Source organism: Pollicipes pollicipes, unplaced genomic scaffold, assembly GCF_011947565.3.
Source record: "Pollicipes pollicipes isolate AB1234 unplaced genomic scaffold, Ppol_2.1 Scaffold_4002;HRSCAF=4701_pilon_pilon_pilon, whole genome shotgun sequence".
Classification (NCBI taxonomy): domain Eukaryota; kingdom Metazoa; phylum Arthropoda; class Thecostraca; order Pollicipedomorpha; family Pollicipedidae; genus Pollicipes; species Pollicipes pollicipes.
In genome coordinates this window covers 8,402,069-8,423,656 of record NW_023596420.1, presented here as the reverse complement: position 1 = coordinate 8,423,656, position 21,588 = coordinate 8,402,069, and the positions used below count along the sequence as shown (strand labels likewise).

The window sequence follows — 21,588 nt, the reverse complement described above, 5'->3', positions numbered from 1 at the left end:
TCTCGTACGCTGTTCAGTGCATTAGCGAAGGAACATTATTCACATAGATGAGACGGTAGTATTGGCCTTATTCCTTGGATAAAAATCAAGAGAATAAATATGTGGTTGGGTTAATATTGCGGCAACATGCCTTTATCGAAGTCACAATCACTCTATCACTTAAGCTATTGCTTCGACAAAGGCATGTTGCCGAAATATCAACCCAACTATTTCTCCATTCTGCTGGTTTTTCTCCAAGGAATAAGGCTAATACTACTGTCTTATCCATGTCCGAAACTCTCATTTGAGTCTTGTATTGTAGTCCGCACACGGCACAGAGCGGAATAGATGATGCATGCATTGATGGCGGCGAACTTAGTTTAAAAGGAACATTTAATAAAACGGCCGGAAATTTCCCATTTTAAGCACATGCATACTTACTTTGGTGTGCCGGCGATGTCCAGCTGCATCGACGGAACTGTACCCGGCTGCAGGCGTCATTCCACGTTGGGCACGAGATTGGCCCTGACCAGATAGCTAGAGTCATAGCCATTGTCTTAAAAATGGTCGGAGCAGATCACCGCATTTTCCACATCAGTCCTAGGACGAAGGTGCATCCATGTTTTCAGGGTAGTTGGATTGTGCTTTGGGGAACGTGAAAAATGAAATGCCTTTCTTGTACCGTTTAAAGTTCTTACGGGAGGCCAATGCACAGGGCGGCATCTTGCTGCCAAAAAACTGCCTCCGATGCTGACTTTGACTCAACACCCACACACCACTTCGAATTTCTCCCACCCGCGGCACAAAAACACGCACCGTAGCCATATCGCAATACAACCCTGATACTATACTGCACAATAATAAACAAGACCGTCCACGACATTTCTGCTTGACCGCTGCCTGCCCAGCGACGTTGCTATACAGCGCCGCCATGCAGGCCCGTGCGACTTTGTGACGTCATCGCCTAACGTTAAGGGGAGTGTCCTACATTTGTATGGGGTTTTGAAGTAAAAATGGGCATCTTAAAGGCCTTTCGGTGGAGCTCACAGCTCTGTCCTTCTTAAGAGCTAAACCCCTCTAGTTTGTGAGCTACGCACCCGAATATGGTTTGCTACAGTGCACTGTAGTAAACGCATAGGAGAGCGATAAAAGCCGCGATAGAGCATTTCGTAAAATTCCCGTAATGATAGCTTCATATTCGCATGTTTTTCACCTAAAAGGAGTTTTTCAGGCTTTAGTAGCGCTTATTTCTCAAGCATTTTCACAGATTAGTGTATTGCACATATTACAAAACACCCACGGTAAGAAAAGTAAAAAAATGAAAAATATTACTTTCATAGTGGTGATTAAGGAGTCTAATGTAATTTTTCCGGCGGAGCAGCTGCTTGAAATTGAAATGCTGACCTATCGAGGAGGATTTCGAGAAAATCGGTATTGCTGATCAAATCGTGCACGTCTGATTTAACAATAGGTGAATACAAAAGTTGGCATATTCCCTTTAATGGAAGGCAGGTGAGCTGGGGAACTCTAATTCAACAGCCGACGAACCATGGCATTCAGTGCGACAATGTTGTTGAGAAGAACCCACACGTTCAGGGGAGTGTAAAGTAATCCGTCCAATACAAGATGGCGGAGGATCTAAGAAACTTCTTATTCAAGAACTTGGATAAAAATCCCTACTGGACGGCCTGTGAAGCCGCTTATTCAGACAGACCGAAGGAAACACGCAAATTGAATCGCACCACACTACCAACGAGGGAGATAAAGGACTGGGAATTCAGTAAGCAAGGAAATTTCTTGTCCAAGCCGTCAGGGAAGATAGGGTAAGTGAAAGATGCGCTGTGGCCAGATTCAATCACGCATCAATGTCAGCGTTTCAGCGATCAGCACCCGCTCCAGCAGTCACACCATCACTGAAGAAGGTATTGCCCTACTGCACGCAGAACACGTCGTGCTGTTAGTGCTTCTCTATCGCGTCACACTGTTAGTGCGAGCGATGGAGAAGCAGAGCAGAAGACATGCTTCCGGTATGCTCATATACTGCGGCGGCAAGTCGCGGGAAAGGGGCAAAGGCCTGAGGCGAGCGGTACAAGTCAAACACAAGTGGCCGTGCGGGTTGTAAGGCAAACAGAAGCGGCCGACCAGGTGCGGCGCACCGTCCGAGGTCGAGAGCAACCCAGCCAACCGGCCAGCTCGAGCCCACGTCTTTTACTCATATCTCATTATTTTCATAAGTCGCTTAGTCCCGCTCCGGTGGACCGTCAATTTACCGAACTTCTCCTTGACTGCTCCTGGATCCGCCCACGAAGTTTGCGCATATTACACCTCGCGACAAAGATTAAGCTAAGCGGTATATTCCTAAAAACGAAATGTTGACCTGGATCATTTTAGGTCAGCGAATTATTCTTACTTATAACGAGTCTATGGAAGATGTCCAATTGCGGTTCATGTTATCAATAAATTCGAAATGAGCACCAGAAGCTTCAGTAACAAAACAGGTTGGTTTTGACCTTGGTCAGCCCTTCATGTCTGACCTTAGGTCAATGGAATTTGGTCGTTCAATTGCTTTGTTGCTTAAGAAATTATCCCAGACATGTATGGTTTCATCTAACACTCCGCTGCTCCATCAGATTGAACGATTCCTTTGAAATTTACTTCACTGAATCCATGGCTTGACTTTGACCTGCCGCAGGTCATCGGGCTTAAAAGATGCATCTGATTTTTTGGTATCACACGATCCGCTAATCAGTTGTCTACAACTATGCAAAATTTGGCGCGGCCACGCCGCGCGGTTCGGAAACCATTCTAGAGAAAAGCTCGAAGGGGGTCAATTTGGCCCCTCTCACCCAAGCACGTGTTAATGGCGGTCTGCACAGATTTGAGAGATTTTCTGTCTGTCATGCATCTTAGGATTTTAAGCGCTAATTTTGAGTCATTTTACCCTGGTCACCCGTGGGTCTTGACCATGAGCGCTTAACCGATCACAAACGTCGAGTATATGCTCGTAATATACCCTGATAATTTATTCATGAGCACATGAGCTCGTTTCTTGACGACAAAAACTTCGTTTGAACATTTGAACTGCCTGCCAATTAAACGAAACATTTCATTATTAACGCGCGTATTGGAACGTTTTGAATGACAAATCAGGCGGCGACGAATGATGAACCACTTCCCGTTTTGGTTTTGGTGCTCAGTCCGCACTAAAGGATCACTGAGGCTCCGTAGCATGCTTAAGAGGTGCTAAATGGTCAAAGACTGACCTGCAAATATTGATTTTCTTTTAGACACCATATCAGAATAGAAAACAAAGAAACGCGGCTGGGTTATGTGTCAGCATCAGGGGTACAGCCAGAGCCATGGCAAGAGGGGGCACAGGGTTGACAAGGAGCCCCTGACAGTAAAACGGCCCGCTCAAAAAATCTCCAGATATGACCCATTTGTTATTGAGGACACGTTTTTCATATATATATATATATATATATATATATATATATAAATTACATCTTCCTCTTTTCTTTAATTCGGATATAGGCCAAACGCAACGGCGAGACCAATTCTGCCCTAAGTTTATAGTAAATGCTTTAACGAAATCACGCGTGAAATGACTGCATGGAATCAAGCGTCCGGCCTCTTCATTTGATACTGGTCCAGTGAACTCATTTTACACCGATAGAACTCAGTAACTTTGTACAATTTTTTTTAGGGTTGTACGGAAATAGCAAGGATTCTGCGAATGTAGATCGAAGATCAAAATGGTCAATAATTTGTATTTACATGGCCAGGCCGTGTTTGTTTAGATATCTGCAACATTCAGTCAGAATTGGTTTATAGTGCACATTATGTAACGTAGTTTTGAGCATGCGCACTCGCATATTTGAGAAAAAACACGACGCTAGGCGTTGCAGTCTCCCTAAGCCGCGCAACGTTAGTTTCCCAGACTCGCGGTGGTTAACGCAGGCGCATGAACCACAGTATCGGCACCCGGCACACAGGTTCAAACCTTTTGATGGCATTTTTTCACTATTCGATTATGCAGAACAATGAACGCTCTCTGGGAAACATGGGGTGGCCTTGTGCGTTTTGAACCCCTTTCGACCCACTCCATTCAGCGCTCATGAGACCCCTTATTTCCTTTCGTTAAAGGAGCTCCCCTGAGTACAACACTACAGAACGCATTCTTGTCAAGGTGAAGAACTGAAAGGCCATTTTGTCCCACCGCGGTGTGTCTTCCAGCCGTCATTCTGGCGACACGGGGCGGCGTCCCCTGGCCGATCATCATCGATTCATCATATCACATTGTTCCGCTCCCTGACACGGGAGGCGTTTTGACCAGCGCAGTTGGCCCGATAAACCGGCACTAAAACGCCGACAGACGCATGAACCGGCACTGAAACAATTGGAAAAGGGTTGAAAGGCGATGCTGGAAAAGGGTTGGAGGGTCCATCGTTCGATAATGGGCCCCTGACTGGCACAGGACTCTTCTTTTACCTCAGTGTGAGCACTCATCATAAGTTCTTGTTTCCTTCAATTGCCAGAGGGCCCCGACCAACGCAAGAGGCCCCCTGCCATTGGGGCTCCCGTCCCCGACCCTGTTGAACAAATCTTCCCCTAGCCGATTCGAGGCCCCATGTTGACACAGAACGCCCTGTTAGACACTGTGGGCCCCTGAACGATACAGGAGCCTGACCGATGCAAATCGCGGACCTGGCCTTGTTCCTGCTTGGAGAATGGGCCCCAAGAGCTCAAACCAACACGGAACTGACTGCTCGTTGTTCATGACCTCTGGTCGAAATAGAGGAACGCTCCGTCTCAGGGGTTCATATTGGTGAAAGAGATCATCTTACCGACATTTGAGATCATGGCCCCGCGGGCGGGGTCCTTAATGTAACCAACAGCTAGCCCTTCAGACCCCTCAGCCTGCCCATCGGGCCGTTGATATTTGGTCTCGAGAGAAACTTCGACCCCTCTTCGAGCCTCTCAAGCACCCCCCGACTCGGGGTCACTTTCTGCCACAGGACCCCTGTTCGACGCTCTGGCTTCTAACCGATATCGGAGCCCCTCATTGTGTTAGGAACCCCGAACATTGCAAAACGCGGACCCCAGCCTCGCCTCTGCTTGGGAAATGGGTCTCAAGGGCTCAGACAGACATGAAACTGACTGTTCGGTATTCGTGGTCTCTGACCGACTTAGACGTCCGCGTTGTCCCAGGGGCCCCTCAAACAGTGCAAGAGAACCTCTGACTGACATTTCAGGTCACGACCCTACGGGCAGTGATTCTTTATGTGATCTTCAGCCAGTCCGTCGGGCCCTTATGCCCTCCAACCGGGGCTTTGATAGTCGGCTGCGGTGGGCCGCCCAGGCTCCTATTCGGGCCTCATCAAACACTTTCCTTGGTCGGCTCGTGGCCCTTGCGAGCACAAGGCCCTCTGCTAGGCGTTGTGGGCCCCTGACGGATACAAGGCCCCCAACACTGACCCCGACTTTATGGCTTAATGGGTACGGTGAAGCCTGACCGACATATAGGCCCATATCGACTCAGGGGTCCCCGATCGGTACAAAGCGCCCTATGACCGTTATCTGAGGGCCCGTCTTCATAGGTCAGGGTCCCTGAATAAGACTTCGACCAGCCCTTTATGCCCCCAGACTCTCCAACCGGGCCCTTGATCATCAGACCGGGTGGGCCGTCTAGGCTCTTCGGGCCTCTCGAACACTGCCTCTGGCCGACTGGCCGACAGGGCCTCTGTTAGACGCTGTGGGGCCCCGAGCAATGTAAATCGCTGGCTCCACGTTTGTCCCTGCTTGGGAAATGGACCCCTGGGGCCATGCCGCCGCGGAGCCGACTGTGCGTTACTGGTGGTGTCTGACCGAACTATAGGCTCTTATCGACTCAGTGGACCCCTGATCAGCGAGCAAGGCCCTCTGGCTGGCATTTGAGTGACCCTGCGGGCCGGAACCCTTGAACATGATCCCTGACTGGCTTTTTGGGTCCTGCGGCCCTCAAATCGGGCCCGTAGTCGTAGGTTCCTCGGGCCCCACGGCACCGAATAGGGAGAGAGGGAACATGCCCCGTGCCTTCCCGTACCTGTGCTACTGATCAACACCAATACATCACACAGATTTTGTGGGTGTTTCATCTCTTCTCTTAACATGCCCCCGGGTGGCCGGATAGCTACCCATCGCTCGGGTAGGGGTTCAATTTGACCCCCCTGAGATCTCGGCAACTAAGGAAGCTAGAGACACCAAATTCACAGGGTATGTTGACCTGTACGTGAACTCACCCAATTGAAAGTTTGAGGTTCCTAGGTCATGACTTTGGGGTCAAATAAGGTCAACAAGGTCAAATTCCAGGTTGGTCTCCAAAGTGCCCCCGGAACCTAGATAGCTGTTTCTATGCAAGAGGTCACATGCCCATTTAAGTTCAGTGACCTTTTTTGACCTTTCGAAGGTCATGGTGACCAAAATCATACAAAACTGCTCTGTGTTTGGCATCTGAATAAGCGACGAAGATAACGCTAGACGGTATGCTCCTAAAAACAAAATGTTGACCTGGGTCACTCTAGGTCAATGACCTATTCTGACCTCTAAGAAGTCTATGGAAGATGTGTAATGCGGTTCCTCATATCAATAAATTCGAAATGAGCACCAAAAACTACCCCATACAGCAAGCCCTAGCGTAATAAACCAGGTTGATTTGACCCTGGTTTGACCATCTTACCTGGCCTTTGGTTAATGTAATTTGTTCACTCAATTGTTGTGTTGCCTAAGAAAGCATCTCAGAGATGTATGGCTTCGTCTTACATTCCGTTGTTGCATCAGATTGAAAGATTCCCTGGAAATTAACTTTGCTGCAACCATGGTCTGACTTTGACCTGCCATAGGCCAGCAACCTTACAAGGTACATCTAAATTGCTGGTACCAAACGATCCGCTATTCCATTGTCTACAGCTATACAAAATTTGGCCCGGCTACATTGCGCCGTTCGGAAACCATTCCGGAAAAACCTTCGGGAGGGGTCGATTTGACTTCCTCGCCCGATCGCGTGTTAACCATGCTTAGTGATGTAAAAAATTATAAGACAAATAATTGCATGGAATACTTGGATGCGTCCCGCAAAGCACTATGGGCTGCAGTTCAATTCTTTGCAAGCAAAGGTGTCATACCGTGTGTCATTGGGACTTCACAACGCGCTCAGCTGATGAAGCCAAATGGAATCCGCTGCCTCTCATTCCAGCTGGAAGGACAGAACCCTACACCTGTGGTTTTCCAGACTCGCAGTGTTGGACGCAGACGCGCTAAACGCTGCGTTATCGGCACCCCTATAAGGGCCAGACTTCTACGGTTTCGGCCATGTTAACGCTACGCGACTCCACGCCACACGCGTCTGTCTATGAGTGTTCCTGACTGGCTCTGTATGTCTCACGCAGCGCGCCTGCTTCCCTGTCTGCCGCCGCACCACCAGCGGTCGCGCCGTCACGTGTCGTCGGCGGCCGCATGCCGCGCCGTGTCGCCTGTGCCGTGACCATGCCCCCGGCTCCCCGCAGTTCGCCTGCTGCCCATATCCGGCATTCCGGGGGCGTTTCGGATGGTCGCCACTGGAGAGCGGCCGCACCCGAGGAAGGGCCGTGTCGGAGGACCCGGAGCTCACTCGCCGCGCCACGGTCAGTCTGTGGTGCCTGCAGGCAATTCAAGCCGCGCTACACAACACAACAAACGCCACCTGTCGCCGGTCGAGCACAGAGAGCGGTTGCACGCATGCAAAACCGAAAGCTGTCGGGCCGGTTCTCAAATGGTACGCCACGCCATAACCTGCTCGAAGTTGGTCGATTGCCAGGCATCGTCACGAAAGACACGCCACATCCTTACGTACTTCTTAATGAGATTGAGATTGAGAAAGAATGAGAGAATGAGAGAGACCTTCGAATCGAGCAGCCCGATTTCTTGTCATCAGCTACGCAGCCGACAGTCCGCTCAGCAAGCAGCACCGGCATGATGCGCGAACACTGTGAAGAGGCTGGCGAGCGCTGAGAAGCGCCAGCCAATCAGTGGGCTGGCAGAGGACCTGGTCGGCCGGCTGCCATCCGCCGGCGCGAACCAAGCCCGCCTGGGCGGCGACATGGAAGCTAATCGAGCAGCCTCTGAATAGCACCGACCAGCGGCGGCCCCGCGGGGCTTCTTTGGCTCTGCGCTGCGCTGATTAGGTGGACAAACTACCGAGGCATGATGCCTCACGTGGATCACGTGGCTCGGACTGGACGAGTCACGTGTTATCTGAGGCGGCACCTGATAGCCAGAAGCAGAACGGAATGTCGTGTCACCAGCAAATAAATGCTTGTAGAATCATGCTATAAGCTTTTCTTCATCGTGCCAATAGACTTACAACTTTGACGCACTCTCATTTTGTCCAGCTTTGATATAATATACGTCATTGAACACCCTGGCGTGCTGCTGGTAACTGGCCCTTGTCTTTCCCAAAAGCTGCCGGCCAAGGGCGAATCTAGTGCTTAATTTTAAAGCCAGCCGAGTCCGTAAGTTGGGGGTCAGCGTTCAGATGCAAATTATGTCTTCGTGGAGGCATGGTCCCCGCTGACCGCTTCCGTCTGTCCATGCGCCCGATCTCTCCCATCACCTAGCGGTGTCAGTCACCAGAATTGACTTAGTCGAGTCGCATGTTGCTGAAGTTCGCTATGACCATAACTGGGGATTAAAACGGCATGACATGCAATTTCTGAGCAGCAGGGGCGCAGTCCGGCAAAGTAATTTACATGCAGGATGGGGACTGAGCAGGGAAAACGACTAAACCTACCTCGCAAATGACCCCAAAGTGAGTTTTTCTTCGTCTTTGGCACACTTTATTCTACAAGTTACGGACCGGAGCCCCCAACTGAATAAGAAACTACAATTCCTAATACGGCCCACTGGTAAAACTGGTGATCCTCTTGCGAGTAGTGTCATTAGAAGCATATGTCAATATACACGTCCTCAGTGCGCAGGCGGGCGTGAAAGCTGACGAGCGCTGGCTGACGAGTCGTCTCGTATTTTGACGAATGCGGAACTAAAGGTGTACTACATTCAACGCGTTTTCACAGTAGGGCAGGGCACCGACAGTGAAATAGTTAAGGAAAATGCTCCACATTTCTATGGGGGTTTTGAACAAAGATAGACATTTTGAAGACCTTTCAGTACAGTTCACAACCTCGCCCTTCCTAAACCCAAGCCCCTCTAGTTTCTGAGTTACCCACGGGCGAAAATGGGGAGAGTATTTCTGGGAGAGTATTTCTGGGAGAGTATTTCTGGTAGAGCATTTCTGGGAGAGTATTTCTAGGAGAGTATTTCAAGGTCTCCTTGACATCCATAACGTCATGACAACGTCATCCAAATACTGGCATCCCATAAGCCATGCGACGACCAAGACCAAGAAAAAATGTATTAGTCGAGTCATTCATATCTGCCGTCTGTGAACACCATTTCCAGATATAAAGCAAATGGTGCCCACAGACGAAATGGTGCTCACGAACATGGTGCTCCGTCAGTTGGCTCCCAATCAATGTTGTGCAGAGAACGATGATCTAAGCAAACAATGATGTATCGAGGAGCATATTTACTTAACAGAAAAATTACTTTGTTTAGAGCAGTCCATTCCAGTTAAAGGATATTCATAGTTATAAGTGAGCTTGTTTCATCATGTATGATGCTTGCTTCAATATCTTCAAATGTGAAACATCCCCTTTAAGCTGCACGCCTGAGAAACCAGCGGTACGGGGTTTGATTCCCTGCCGTACCCACCCTTGCTTCAGCAGATGGGTGGGTCATAAAGCCGTCATAATGTTGGTGATGATGACATTGCCTCGCTTAGCCCAAACCTTGATTCATGTGTAACTCGGCCTCTTTACGGAAATATGTAAAGCAATTTTGTTCCGAAAATATTAATATCTCCAAGATGCAACTGATGATCGAAGCACTCCACTCACGTCAAGATAGCCAAAGCTTGTTATTACCGTCCCCACCTCATTCGAGAGGCGGCTGAATGATTGGATGATCACGGGCAGCTGATACCTGGAAATATATAGATTCCTTCCAGCCGTCCGACAGGGGTCAATAAATCAGTAACTGGCGCCAACCTCGGCGACATATCGATGAATCGAACAATTTCGGAAAAACGCACATCGTATTAGCTGACAGGCGGTAAGCTAGGTCCCACAACACTTATCATAACGCGACATCAGTTTCATCACCGAGCTAACTGCGCGAAATCGGTGTCATCACCGAGCTATCTGTGGCGACATCGGTGTCATCACCGAGCTATCTGAGGCGACATCAGTGTCATCACCGAGCTATCTGCGACAACAAAAAGCACTCATAATCGTAATATACGTGCTACACCTCACACGAATTATCAATACCAAATCACTAAAGCACACGAAAAAGTGTAACGAGAATGCAACACGGCGGCAAATGTAATGACTTCATGCAACCCGAGAACGCGATGTTGTTAGTTTAGCCACTTCCTTCTTCCGTGAACCACTGTCGAACAAATTTAGATTCAAGTGTCAGAGGAGGAAGAGTCAAGAACCCCTGCAAATACGCCCCGGGATGATACAGAACTACCAAAAATATTCAGACAAATCACGTCGTGCTTTTTGCAACAATACTTTTTCTGAATTTTTATCTTAATGGCACAGCATTCCGTCAATCATGATATTTATGAATAAATAAACAATAAGACAAAAGCATTGCCATAAGATATCAATCAAATAATTAATAAATAGCATCGCGTATAACTGTCACTACAGATTAACGTCGTTCTACTGGCATCGCGGTGCAATTTCCAAACAATAGCAGACAGCCATTGTTTACACTTAGTAAAAACAAAGCCTGTCACCAGTCGCCTACCATTACCCCCAAATTTTGGCATCTTCCCATCATGCAGTGCGATACATTTTTCTAAGCACATGTATCGCTTTCCGAAATTGACGACGTCTTGGAGTAGTGGAAGTCTTGATGCAGTTCCGCAGCGCCAAACGAAATGTCTAACCAGCGCTATGAATAGCTGAAAAGTATTCTTTGTCGATGCGTTTCATGAAAACAGGTCACTAATGCCGACTTTCAACGGAAATTGAGGCGAAATACTAACTTCAATCTCCGAATCTATCAGAAAACATGGGCACAGTGGCAGGAACAAAATGCTGTGGTGTGATTCTTTTGGCTCTGGATTTAATTTCATTGTAGTCGTTGTCCCTCACATCATAAATACGCAGCAACTCCTTTCTGTTCAACTTCTTCGGTAGTGTAGACAGCGAAGTTTGAAGTCTGCGAAATACTAATAATTAGGTGTTTGTGAAGCTGCAGGACCGGCGTAAAAGGCCAGGCAAATATTATTCCGAACTGCATGCAGCATGCTCTAGTGAGCAAATTAATGATACATTTTGCAGGAGCCCAGTACATGCCACTATGGTGCTTTGCGCAGTGAGTTTTCTAGTTGCGTTTTTGTCTGTCAGCATCACGTAATGGTGTACTGCATTTTCAGCTTGCCGGCGCTGTCATCGCTCATATTTGCTGACCGAAGCAATTTCCAAAATGTCTCCCTGTATAGCATCTTTGAATATCAACGTTTGGTTAATGCTGTACAACGCCAGGTTGAAATAAGAAGCAACAGCGCAATTTGTAGCGGAGTCAACCAAAACAAACTGTTCCTCCATTATCCCCACCAGTAGGTTTTAAGGCCCAGAAAAAAATGCACAATGAGGTGAAGCGACTAAAAGACTTGCGTCAAACACACATTTTCACCTTAAATATACTCCTCGTTTATTCTGTCCCCACCATTCTGAACCAGACCAGCCATGCATTGGTCTGGGGCCGGCCAGTAGTGAATCCAGGCTGCGACGCTAGAGCATTGGTCTAGGGCCGAACAGTAGTGAATCTAGGCTGCGACAATAGAGCATTGGTCTAGGGCCGGCCAGTAGTGAATCCAGGCTGCGACGCTAGATCATTGGTCTAGGGCCGAACAGTAGTGAATCCAGGCTGCGACGCTACAGCTATTTTTGACGGGGTCTTTAAGCAATGCTGCTTTGTTTGCTTCCCGTTTATTGCGTTTTCAGAGGCAAAGTGTCATCGTTTCGCCTGCACAATTTTTTAAGGAATAGAGTTAATTGTGCATTTGGGTCGGTCTGAATTTAAGTGTCAAACTGATCAAGTGTCTGTGTCAAGTCAAGTGTCAAACTGCTAAGTGTCAAACTGTCAAGTGTCAAACTGCCAAGTGTCAAACTGACTGATCAAACAAAATCAATCTCGCTTTCACCATAGGCCTGCTGTATCCTCCCCGAACAGAAGATTATTAAGTTGGAAAAACATTTATCACTCATTTTTTGCGTAATGGACTCACGTAAGAAGCTCCAAGGGATTGGAGCAGCCAAACAAGTTTCGCTGTTTCTTAAAAGTGAGCAAATAGTGTGATCAGCAAAAAAGTCGTATTAAACCAATGCATACGGATGAAGTAGAATATCTCCAACTTCCGCGACATTTCTTCGGTTGAAAGCTATGTACTCAAACGCTGCCATGATGGAAGAACTGCTACCACGTACTTGTATCCGCTTGATTATCTCCTACAGCGCACATGTAAGGCCCGGAACTCGTTGAGCCACCTTCCATATGATTGCTGCAGAATGAGCACATAAACCCGGACGAGTATCGCGCAGGGGATTCGTGTATTCGAAGATCTGTAGATGAATACCCGGTCTCCAAGAAACATCTAACTCAGCTGCTGGCTGGGAGGATCAAGTGTGAATGCACGGACTTCGCTGAGATACAAACCGACTATGTGACGCCGTTTTCTGCTTTCAGGGCGCCAGAAAGGACACCGATCTCGGAGATGGACAGCCGATCTCGGAGCGGTCGAGGAGGACTCTGGAGTCTCCTGCCCCCGTCTGGGAGGAGGACGAGGAGTACTACGAGCTCAGCCCGGAGCCTGAGTTCGAGCGGGACGCCTCCCCCTACCTGAGCTCCGAGGCGGAACCCATCCCAGATCTGGAGCCCACCATGGGCTCGTACCCGGCCCCTGAGCGCGAAGAGGAGGAGGAACCGGACATCGAGATTGACCCCGATCTTGACGCTGACCTCGAGGTTGACCCGGACAGAGAGCCCTCCGCAGAAGCGGAGCATGAGCCAGAGGTGAAGGCCAGTTCTGAACCTACAGACGAACTCTATCCAGAACATGATGCAGAGGAAGAGGGCTACCCGGAGCACGAGCAGGATGCTGAGCACGAGGCTGTGCCTGACTGCGAGCGCTTTGGTGACGATGTTGGGGAGGACGTACGTTTCGGGTCACCACCGGCCCAGGACCAACTCGCGGAAGGTAAGGGTGCACTGTCTACACCACTAAGTGCGTATGTCATTTCTTGGGAGTGTTGTAGGAAATACGCCAATGTGTCAATCGTTGCGTTTCAGTGCCACGTGAACGAGACAGCTGATCAGTATTTGGTGGTGTATTGCTTGGTTTAGCAAGCCACCTCTCGCCACCCATAAATGCGAGGAATCTCCCCGTCGTGCATGGCCGTGTTTCCGTCGTAAACGGTGCTATAGCCGCCATGCAGCTCTTTGCAAGCGGTAGGAGCACATGGAAATCTATGTGAATATCGTAATGGTTACCAGCCATCATTGCCCAACACAAAACATAGAGATGCATCCGTGATTTGGCTGTGTTTTTCACTGCTGGGGCGAGCTAACAGGTATTTGTATTTGACGTGTTCGCATGGTGTGCCATCAATTCATGCCAGGCAAGAACAGGCAATAGCCCCTGCGTGAGACCGGTACGTTGGTGTTTCAGATTGCAAGGATGCTGGTGCGTCGCTCGACCAAGACGATCAGGCGCAGGACGCGTGGTGAGTGCAATATAAGTCTTGCACAAAAGTGTTTTATGCTTGGTGTAACCAAGCATGGCCCTGAGCTTCGGGTGTTCAGAGTTCGGCCTGGGCCCCCCGGCATGGCACCTGACAAACCACCGAGGACTGTCAGTCAGCTTCTCCCCTCCCCCTCCCCGAGCCGTGCCCCGCCCGAGCCCCGTCACCCACGCTCCGCAGTGGTGGCGCGCGGTCCTGACGAGCGGTCCGCCACGGTCCGCGGCGCCGCCACCTCCTGCCATCGCTCGGCCATCGGCGGCGCTCGGGGCCGGCCGCCGCCGCCGCCGCTGCCGTCGCCGCCGCCGCCGACGGCCGGCGTTGCGCGCACATCTCACCATCGATTCGGACCCGGAGACGGCGGGCCGCTGGTGGCGTCGGCCGAGCGCGGTCTGACGGCGCAGTGTACCGCTGACCGCCGCCGTGGCCCGGCATGACCTCCGTGCTGCAGATCCCCCTGCTGCGGCTCGGGTGAGTGGTGACCCGGAGGTGGCGGGTCGTGGGAGGGGTCACCTTGTTGGCGTTAGAGGGCGCTGACTCGAGGTACGTCACCGACTTGGATGACATTTTTCAAACCCTTTGTGGTGTATGAGAGACAAGATGAGCTTGTGTCAGAAATTGTGAACCTACACAGCATTTGTGAGGTCCCTTTGTCCCTAAAAGCTTGCAATCATCACAATATCAATTATATATCAGCAATCAATATCCATTAATGTATTACAATATCAGCCATTAATCACAATATCACAATCGAACTTCAAGGCACTGCCACTACCCAAAAAACAAAAAAGCAATTCATTCTCTCCGAGAACGGGCAAAGCGTGTTGTTGCGGCTTGTCAAACGGGCAAAGCCTGCTCTGCGTGTGTTTGGGCTCTTCAGCCTCAGCACACGCAGAACAGCGGAAATATTACATTTGTTGCTTAATATATACTGCAGGCTGGCGTTGGCTTCGAGGACTTGGCCATCTTGCGGTTACTGGATGCCACACTGTTCTGCTCTTCTCCCACTTATCTTAGAAACCAATGGGCTGGTCCCACCGATAGTGATGCGGAATTCGCAGTCCAGTGCTCTGTGATCTAGACAATGTATTCTTGGTATCGAAGTCGGTGGCAATGTCAGGTCAACTCAAGGTCAATGATTGATTCTCAGGGAGTTGTGAACTATGCTTTTCTGTGTTATCTAGACATATAAAACAACAGCTTGGATGGCCAAAAATGGTTTGTGCACATTTCCGATGTCTGGCAAGTTTAGAATTTGTTGTTGACTTCATTGGAGAGGGGGGGGGGGAAGGGGGAGGGCGGATTACCTCTTGGTCACTGCACAGAGTGCAGCCCAGTGCAAACCTGCGTTGGAGAGGAGTTAAGTCGTTCGATGTGCCGACATATAGTGTTGCTTATGTTTGCTGGTGGAGATCTTATCACGATGTCAAATACATGCATCGTTTTCCTTTTTCTACGTTGCAATTTCTCAGGTCAGAGAACAGGTCAACCCCACAAGTCAAGCAATGTCCAATAGTGTGCCCCTAGAGTCACTACCAATTGGCAACAATCTTGCACAAAAGCAAGTCTTTATGTCTTAGTCATGACACTCTGAGAGGTTGAGCATAGCATAGCACGGCTACTAAGGCTTCCATAGCAATGCTCTATCTAAAACGTGGAGGAGCGATCCTGATCATTTTCCTACAATGATTACATGCATGCGCATCCAAGGCTGCATGTGGCGTCGCACCAAGTATATATGCAGCAGGAATCGTTGTTTAGCGAAATGTCCCATTTGTTGACGTATCTGGACACCACGTAGCACTGACATTCTTACGCATAATTGAGTTTTAGAAAATATGACGGAAGTAACAGCCTTTTTTCTCGTAGCATAGCCAGGAGAATGGAGGGACGGATGTATTGATGTTTCGGCTACATGCCTCTGTCGAAACAAATACCAGTAGCAAGTTTGACATTGCTCCTGACATTCCTTTCCATAACGGCATGTAGCTGAAATACCACTGCATCTGTTTGTTCATCTGGTTATTCTAGAAGGAATAAGGGTATTAGTGCTGTCTTGTTCGTAAGCATAATGCCTCCCGCAAATGCACTGACAGCTTACGTAACCTTTCCAAAAGCCCGCAAGAGTATATCGTATACTTCTTAGATATGTGAAATTTCGGACAGATAGGTTATTCTTATGAATATCGTGGCTAGACTTCAAAAGTGTCGAACAGAAATCGCCAGAAAGGCACCTCTTGCACGGCATGCATTTATCACTCCATGCTAATTAATCACCTGCTAGAGCACGCGGCCCTCCTGTACTTGTTTTCTCGAGAGGCACAAGTGTTTTTTTTCGTAGAGCCTGACTATTTTCACAAACATGTGTAGTCTTGGTCGACTGCGCAGCTTGTGCAGTAGCATTCTGCAGCCCTAGGATGTTGGAAGACCTTGGCCTGGTAAACCTTGCCCTCTAAATACCTCAAAGGGAGGAAGCCGTAGACTAGGGTCGGGGAACCGGGACGGCAGCTCGTGAGCCATGTTGATCGAAATGGGCCTGTCACCAAACCGCTCCCTCCGCCACGATCGTGCCGTCCCGCTGGGGTAATGGACATGCAGGCTGTCGATACAATGCAGCTGCGGTCAAACTACAACAGGCCAATGAGCCGTGAACAGTCGATCGCGTAACAAGCGTGACTGTCAGCAGTGCAGCAGTCTCTGCTACACCATGCGTGACTGTTAGCCGCGCAGCAGCCTCTGCCATACCATGCGTGGCTGTTGCCGTGCAGCGGCCTCTGCTATACCATGCGTGACTGTTAGCCGTGCAGCAGCCTCTGCCCTACCATGTCAGCTGCGTAGGTTCTCTAGAACGAGTAGTCTGTAAATTCAAGCCACTTTCCACGTCAAAATGAGCTTCATTTAACATTCATATCTATTCCAGAAATGCATCGTATTTTTTGCTACTGCGCTGAATCAGCCATGAACAGAGCGATTTCTGGCCCCCGTGTCATTTCCTTGCGGGATGTGGCGAGTCCATGTTTTGAAAGGATACACTCCGGCATCCCCTTTGAGAATCCTATTCGTGGCCTTTGAGCCCCACCCAAGCTCTTCCAGCAGGTGGCGGACTGACTTTCTGGGTAATTGGTTGCTAAGGAATGTCTTTCCGGTTCGTGAAAATTGGATTCCTGTCATCTCGGTGCGAACATTCTTGCTGAGTTTTTTTTTATCGATCCTTCACAGATATACTTTTCTATGAACTTACTCGTAAATATCACGGTCCTTGTTAAGACTGTCATCACCTGAAATCACCTTGTAAATGGATTTGTCTTTTGGTGGACTTGGCCTTAAGTCGAAATTTCACTGACCTTTTTTAAAGCCTGCCATCCAAAAAATTAATGGCATACAATGGCAATGCTGACACCATATATAACCACCTATGAATGTTTTCCACCCAAGGATATTTTTCTACCGAGAGCTATCATTTCGTGCATAAAACTTTGATGGAATGCAAAAGCTTTCAGTGAAGAACAAAAATGTCCCGATTCGTGTAGAATGCTCCCGTATATAGCCCACATGTTTTGATAGAAGTGGGGAGCAAATTAACGCATTGCCGTCCACATTTTCATCCGTCATTTTTATAACCCATGGTTCAACCAACAACGATCATGGTTTCCGCCTCAGGCGATGGGCGGGGACTAGACCGTCAACTAAAAAAAAAAAAAACACTGAATCCGTACCTAAAGCAGGGAGCCTCCAGAAAGCGTGGGCAAACATATTGTTTTGCTTTCCAGCCGTAACATAGATTCATATTGCTCAGCAAAGCTAACAGTTAGTCTGAAATGTCCAAAAAATACTTCCTACTTGCGTCTGTGCATGTTTGCATTACTTCCAGCGTGATGGACACATTTGCCAGAGGTCATGAGAACACAATTTTGACCGCCTTTCATCGGTACGCTGTTGGGACAGCAGGACGATTTTTGCTGAGGCGAGCGTCACCCAACTTGACGCTTGATGCCTTTTGCTAACGTGCAGGTAATCTGAATCTATTGCCATGATGAAGACATCGCATGACAAGAAATGCCAAGAATTTAAAAAAGATCACATTCCCAATATTTTTGATGCTTCAAGTGACGCCACTTTGACGTGAGTATGACGCCCTTTGCTGCATGTGCCGAGTGAGGTGCTGTCAAGTAGCGACTACTATCGCCATGGAGCTGATATCGAGCCGTGACCGCAGATGCCGAGTCCGTCGCGTTTGAGAGCCGACACGGGCGGCTTTATCAATGCGTCCGAATATTTGACTCTCCCAAGCTAATAAAGGCAATAAGGCAAATGAGGCGCCTGTGTTTAGCGCTCACGTAGAAATTCGATACTTGATGAAATGCGACCTTGCTGGAATGTTGGATGGCTTTGGGTCTGCCAAAGCACAGCGACTTTGATTGAAAATATTGAGGAATCTTAGCCAGTCGATCTCAGTAGTTTGCGGTCCTGTTGTTTGTGGCAGGAATACTGAAAAAACTAGCATTTTGTATTGGTATTAGCCACCATACTCTTTTCTGTACATAGCTAACTTTCATCGAAGTGTCTATAGGCTTAACCCGTACCTTGTTGAGGTTGGTTTTGGAGAAGATGTCGCCGTTTACTCTTTAGCCACTCTCAGCGCTCCTTTAGCTGGATAGTGTGGTTAATATACAGGCGGTTCGTTCACTGTCACCGCACAACTGGCCTGGTGTTTCTTCCTGCTCTTGTTACCGAGATTCGACACCAACATCGCGACATGGACGGATCTACAATCTGTGTACGGTGGTCCGTCAGAGTCTGCGCTCGTTGACTCTCGCCATTGCCAGTATGGGTGCCGGCTTTCTCGTCCGTCGGTGTTGATAAGTCCGGTGTCGCTGCCACGTTCGGTCGTCGAGATTCTGAACCTGTTTTCGATCTGAGCTCCCAGATTTTTCGTGACGGGAAAATTCTGCGTTTCCATTCCGATGACATGAGGTGAAGCACCGGTGATGCGTCGTTACAGGCGTACGTAGCCTTACCAAGCAGCCTTCATTTGGACGTCTTGAAAATATTGCAAGATACCTTTTAAAGAACTACGAAAGATGTTTTTCACTATTTCGTGGTGGAATGACCAACGGCGGCATAAAATATAAGCCCGTCAAAATCGTAAAAGGTCGTACTGCTCGAGCCGCGAAATTTTTGCTTAGCTAACGTTAAAACTAGCTCTGTCTATGGACATGCTCGTAACCACCCGGCATGAGCAGGCCAAATAAACTACATTACAGAAAAGCTCTGTTGTCCGCTGAGCGGACTGAATATTTCTCTTTCTTTGGAGTTATTCCAGAAACACCACGGGTAGCAAAACAATGTTTAGTAAGACGGGGCTAAACCAGTATCACGGCGTTTTAATGCACCTTCTGCTAAAATGCCGGTTTATCACTTAAGCGTTGGGCAAGGGTCCAAGTCAAAAGGAAAAAGTCGAACGAAAAGTAGAGGCACATTACGTCGACGGGGATGAGGATAGAACCGGGAGCGAGTTGAACGAAAAATTCGAGGATAAAGGCGACACGGATAAAAGGTGAATCGAATCACTCGAATGACAAAGTGGCAAGAGGAATAATAAAAGTCGACGGAGATCGAAGCCGAATTTGAAAACAACTGAAAGGTCTAAAAGTCGAAACGAACAAAGTTGATTGGGGTAAATACGAGCAAGCATTTATTCAAACGGATTACGGCTTAAAGAGTCATCAGCATTTGACAAAGGGGAATGGAGGGTGATGGCCCTACCGCACTCTTTGGAAGGGGATGGCCCTATTGCACTCTATGGAAGGGGATGGCCCTATCGCACTCTATGGAATGGGATGGCCCTATCGCACTCCGTTGCGCCCGTGGATCCGGTGGATTTAGTTGTCTCGTGAGCCTGTACCTCTTTAGTAATAAGCAACAGTGCCCTGCTATTGCCACAGTCCAATGTCTATATCTGCTTATCGTCGCTCACGATATTTTGTACGCTGCGTGTTTGGTGGTGCTGGGCTGCTCCAAATGTTCAAGTTGAGGATTGTTGAATGCGTTGAACACCAAGCCGTCACATGTGCAACGGTCAGTCATGTGCTGGACAAAAAGGTTCATTTTTGTAAGGTACCACGGTGAAACCCCTTGCAGGGTCCATTTCTCCAACAATATTGATTCCTCAATTGAGCATTACGGCTGCAGAGTTCGTGCAAGGAATAGGTAATGGCCGTGCAGCCGTGATCTTCAGCAGCCCATTTCATCCCCCGCCATTCAGACCATCTGCCCGTGGTGTCGCTGTCGTAAGGTACAATGCGAAAACGTAACTATATAAAACAAAGCAGTTCATGTATTCCATGCATCTGGGTCACAAGGATCATTTACTCACTCGAACCTCGAGTTCACTATCGTCGTCGTGCCTACATTGGTGTTGGCTTTATTAAAGTACCACCAAGTGCTCTTTTAAGTGTGATATGGGAAAGAGGAAGCAGTGGTGTAGTTTGTGTAGATAAACGAATATAGCTTCCTTTTTACTAATGCTATCATTTATTTATTCGTTTCCAGCAGACAATTTCCAATATTCGACATGTGACGAGTAAGACATTGGAAACGCAGGCACAGATACGAAATTCACCAATTATCTTGTCTGAACTGTATGAAAGTAGATCAGTTTCCAGCAACTAGCACTGATGGCGCCACCGTGCCTATGTAAGTCGCGGGTTGGGCATGCTCGTATGCTCTTGGTTAAAAAAACCCAAGCTCCTTGCAAGCGCTTCTTGATAATGAAAGTGAAAACAGCCCATGAAATTCCCGGAGAAGTTCGCGTTTCGCTACGCGACGACTGTGGGTGATGCGAGCGTCTCGTATCGTGCACATTTTCACAGCTCTCTACGTTCACGAGTTTTGGGAAAGGTTTCTTATCCTCCAACGCCCCACGCAAACCTTGTTCATCCGCGATGAAAGGCAACGCCGGTCCGAATGAAACCTTGTTAGGCGGAAATATCTCGCCCACCGCGAATAAAAGGAATAGCCTCAAAAAGGTTTCGGAGAGAGTGTAGACACTTGAATAAATGCTTGAGACATATTTTAAAACCCTTTAGAACCCCACTCATATTTTAATATTCCAGGACAAAGCACGCAACTATACAGAGGCATGCCATACATCGTAATTGCTACCGCACAGCTCCAGCTCAATTATGTGATCCGTTGTTAAAATCTTACAAGGCATTTGTCATGTCTCTGATGCCAAGGCAATGAGAAAAGTTGCACTCCTGCTCAGAACGTTATAGCCCAGCGGATCAGTTAAGCTCCTTACTTTATCCACTTGACATGGCGTCAGTGGCGTTTTGACCAGGACGAAATATACACCGCTGGCCCAGATTACCGGGCCGTTACCGGACATGGCACACAGTTGCCAGTCTGAGCTGGCAGCGACCAGACTCGCCGGCGTCAAATCAGAGCTAGCCGTTGATAACGCTCCCTGGAGCATCATGCACTCTTCCCGAGGGGCGGGCGGGGGCGAGTCAGCAGACTCCGGAGCTGGCTGACTGTCCTGTCTGCGGGAGTCATCATCATGTATTTAGTAGCGTGACGTCTGTTTCCAAGCGAAGCCCAGCCGATGAGGCCAGCCAACGAGCTTCACGAAATGCGGCTGCTTGCGATTCAGGGAAGCACACTGCCTGCTGTATCAGCTGACTAAAAGCCTACACAAGCTATCCACGTAACTTTT

At 48.6% G+C, this 21,588-nt stretch overlaps 1 protein-coding gene across 1 annotated transcript in view; it reads left to right on the top strand.

Annotated features, from left to right (window-relative positions):
* LOC119093493 (pinin) overlaps positions 1-21,588 on the top strand; it is a 36,755-nt gene that overhangs the window by 1,802 nt on the left and 13,365 nt on the right. The window contains exons 2-4 of the mRNA XM_037216453.1: positions 7,524-7,640; positions 12,820-13,330; positions 13,802-13,856. Coding sequence (XP_037072348.1) covers positions 7,524-7,640; positions 12,820-13,330; positions 13,802-13,856 — 683 coding nt within the window. The remainder of the gene's footprint in view (positions 1-7,523; positions 7,641-12,819; positions 13,331-13,801; positions 13,857-21,588) is intronic.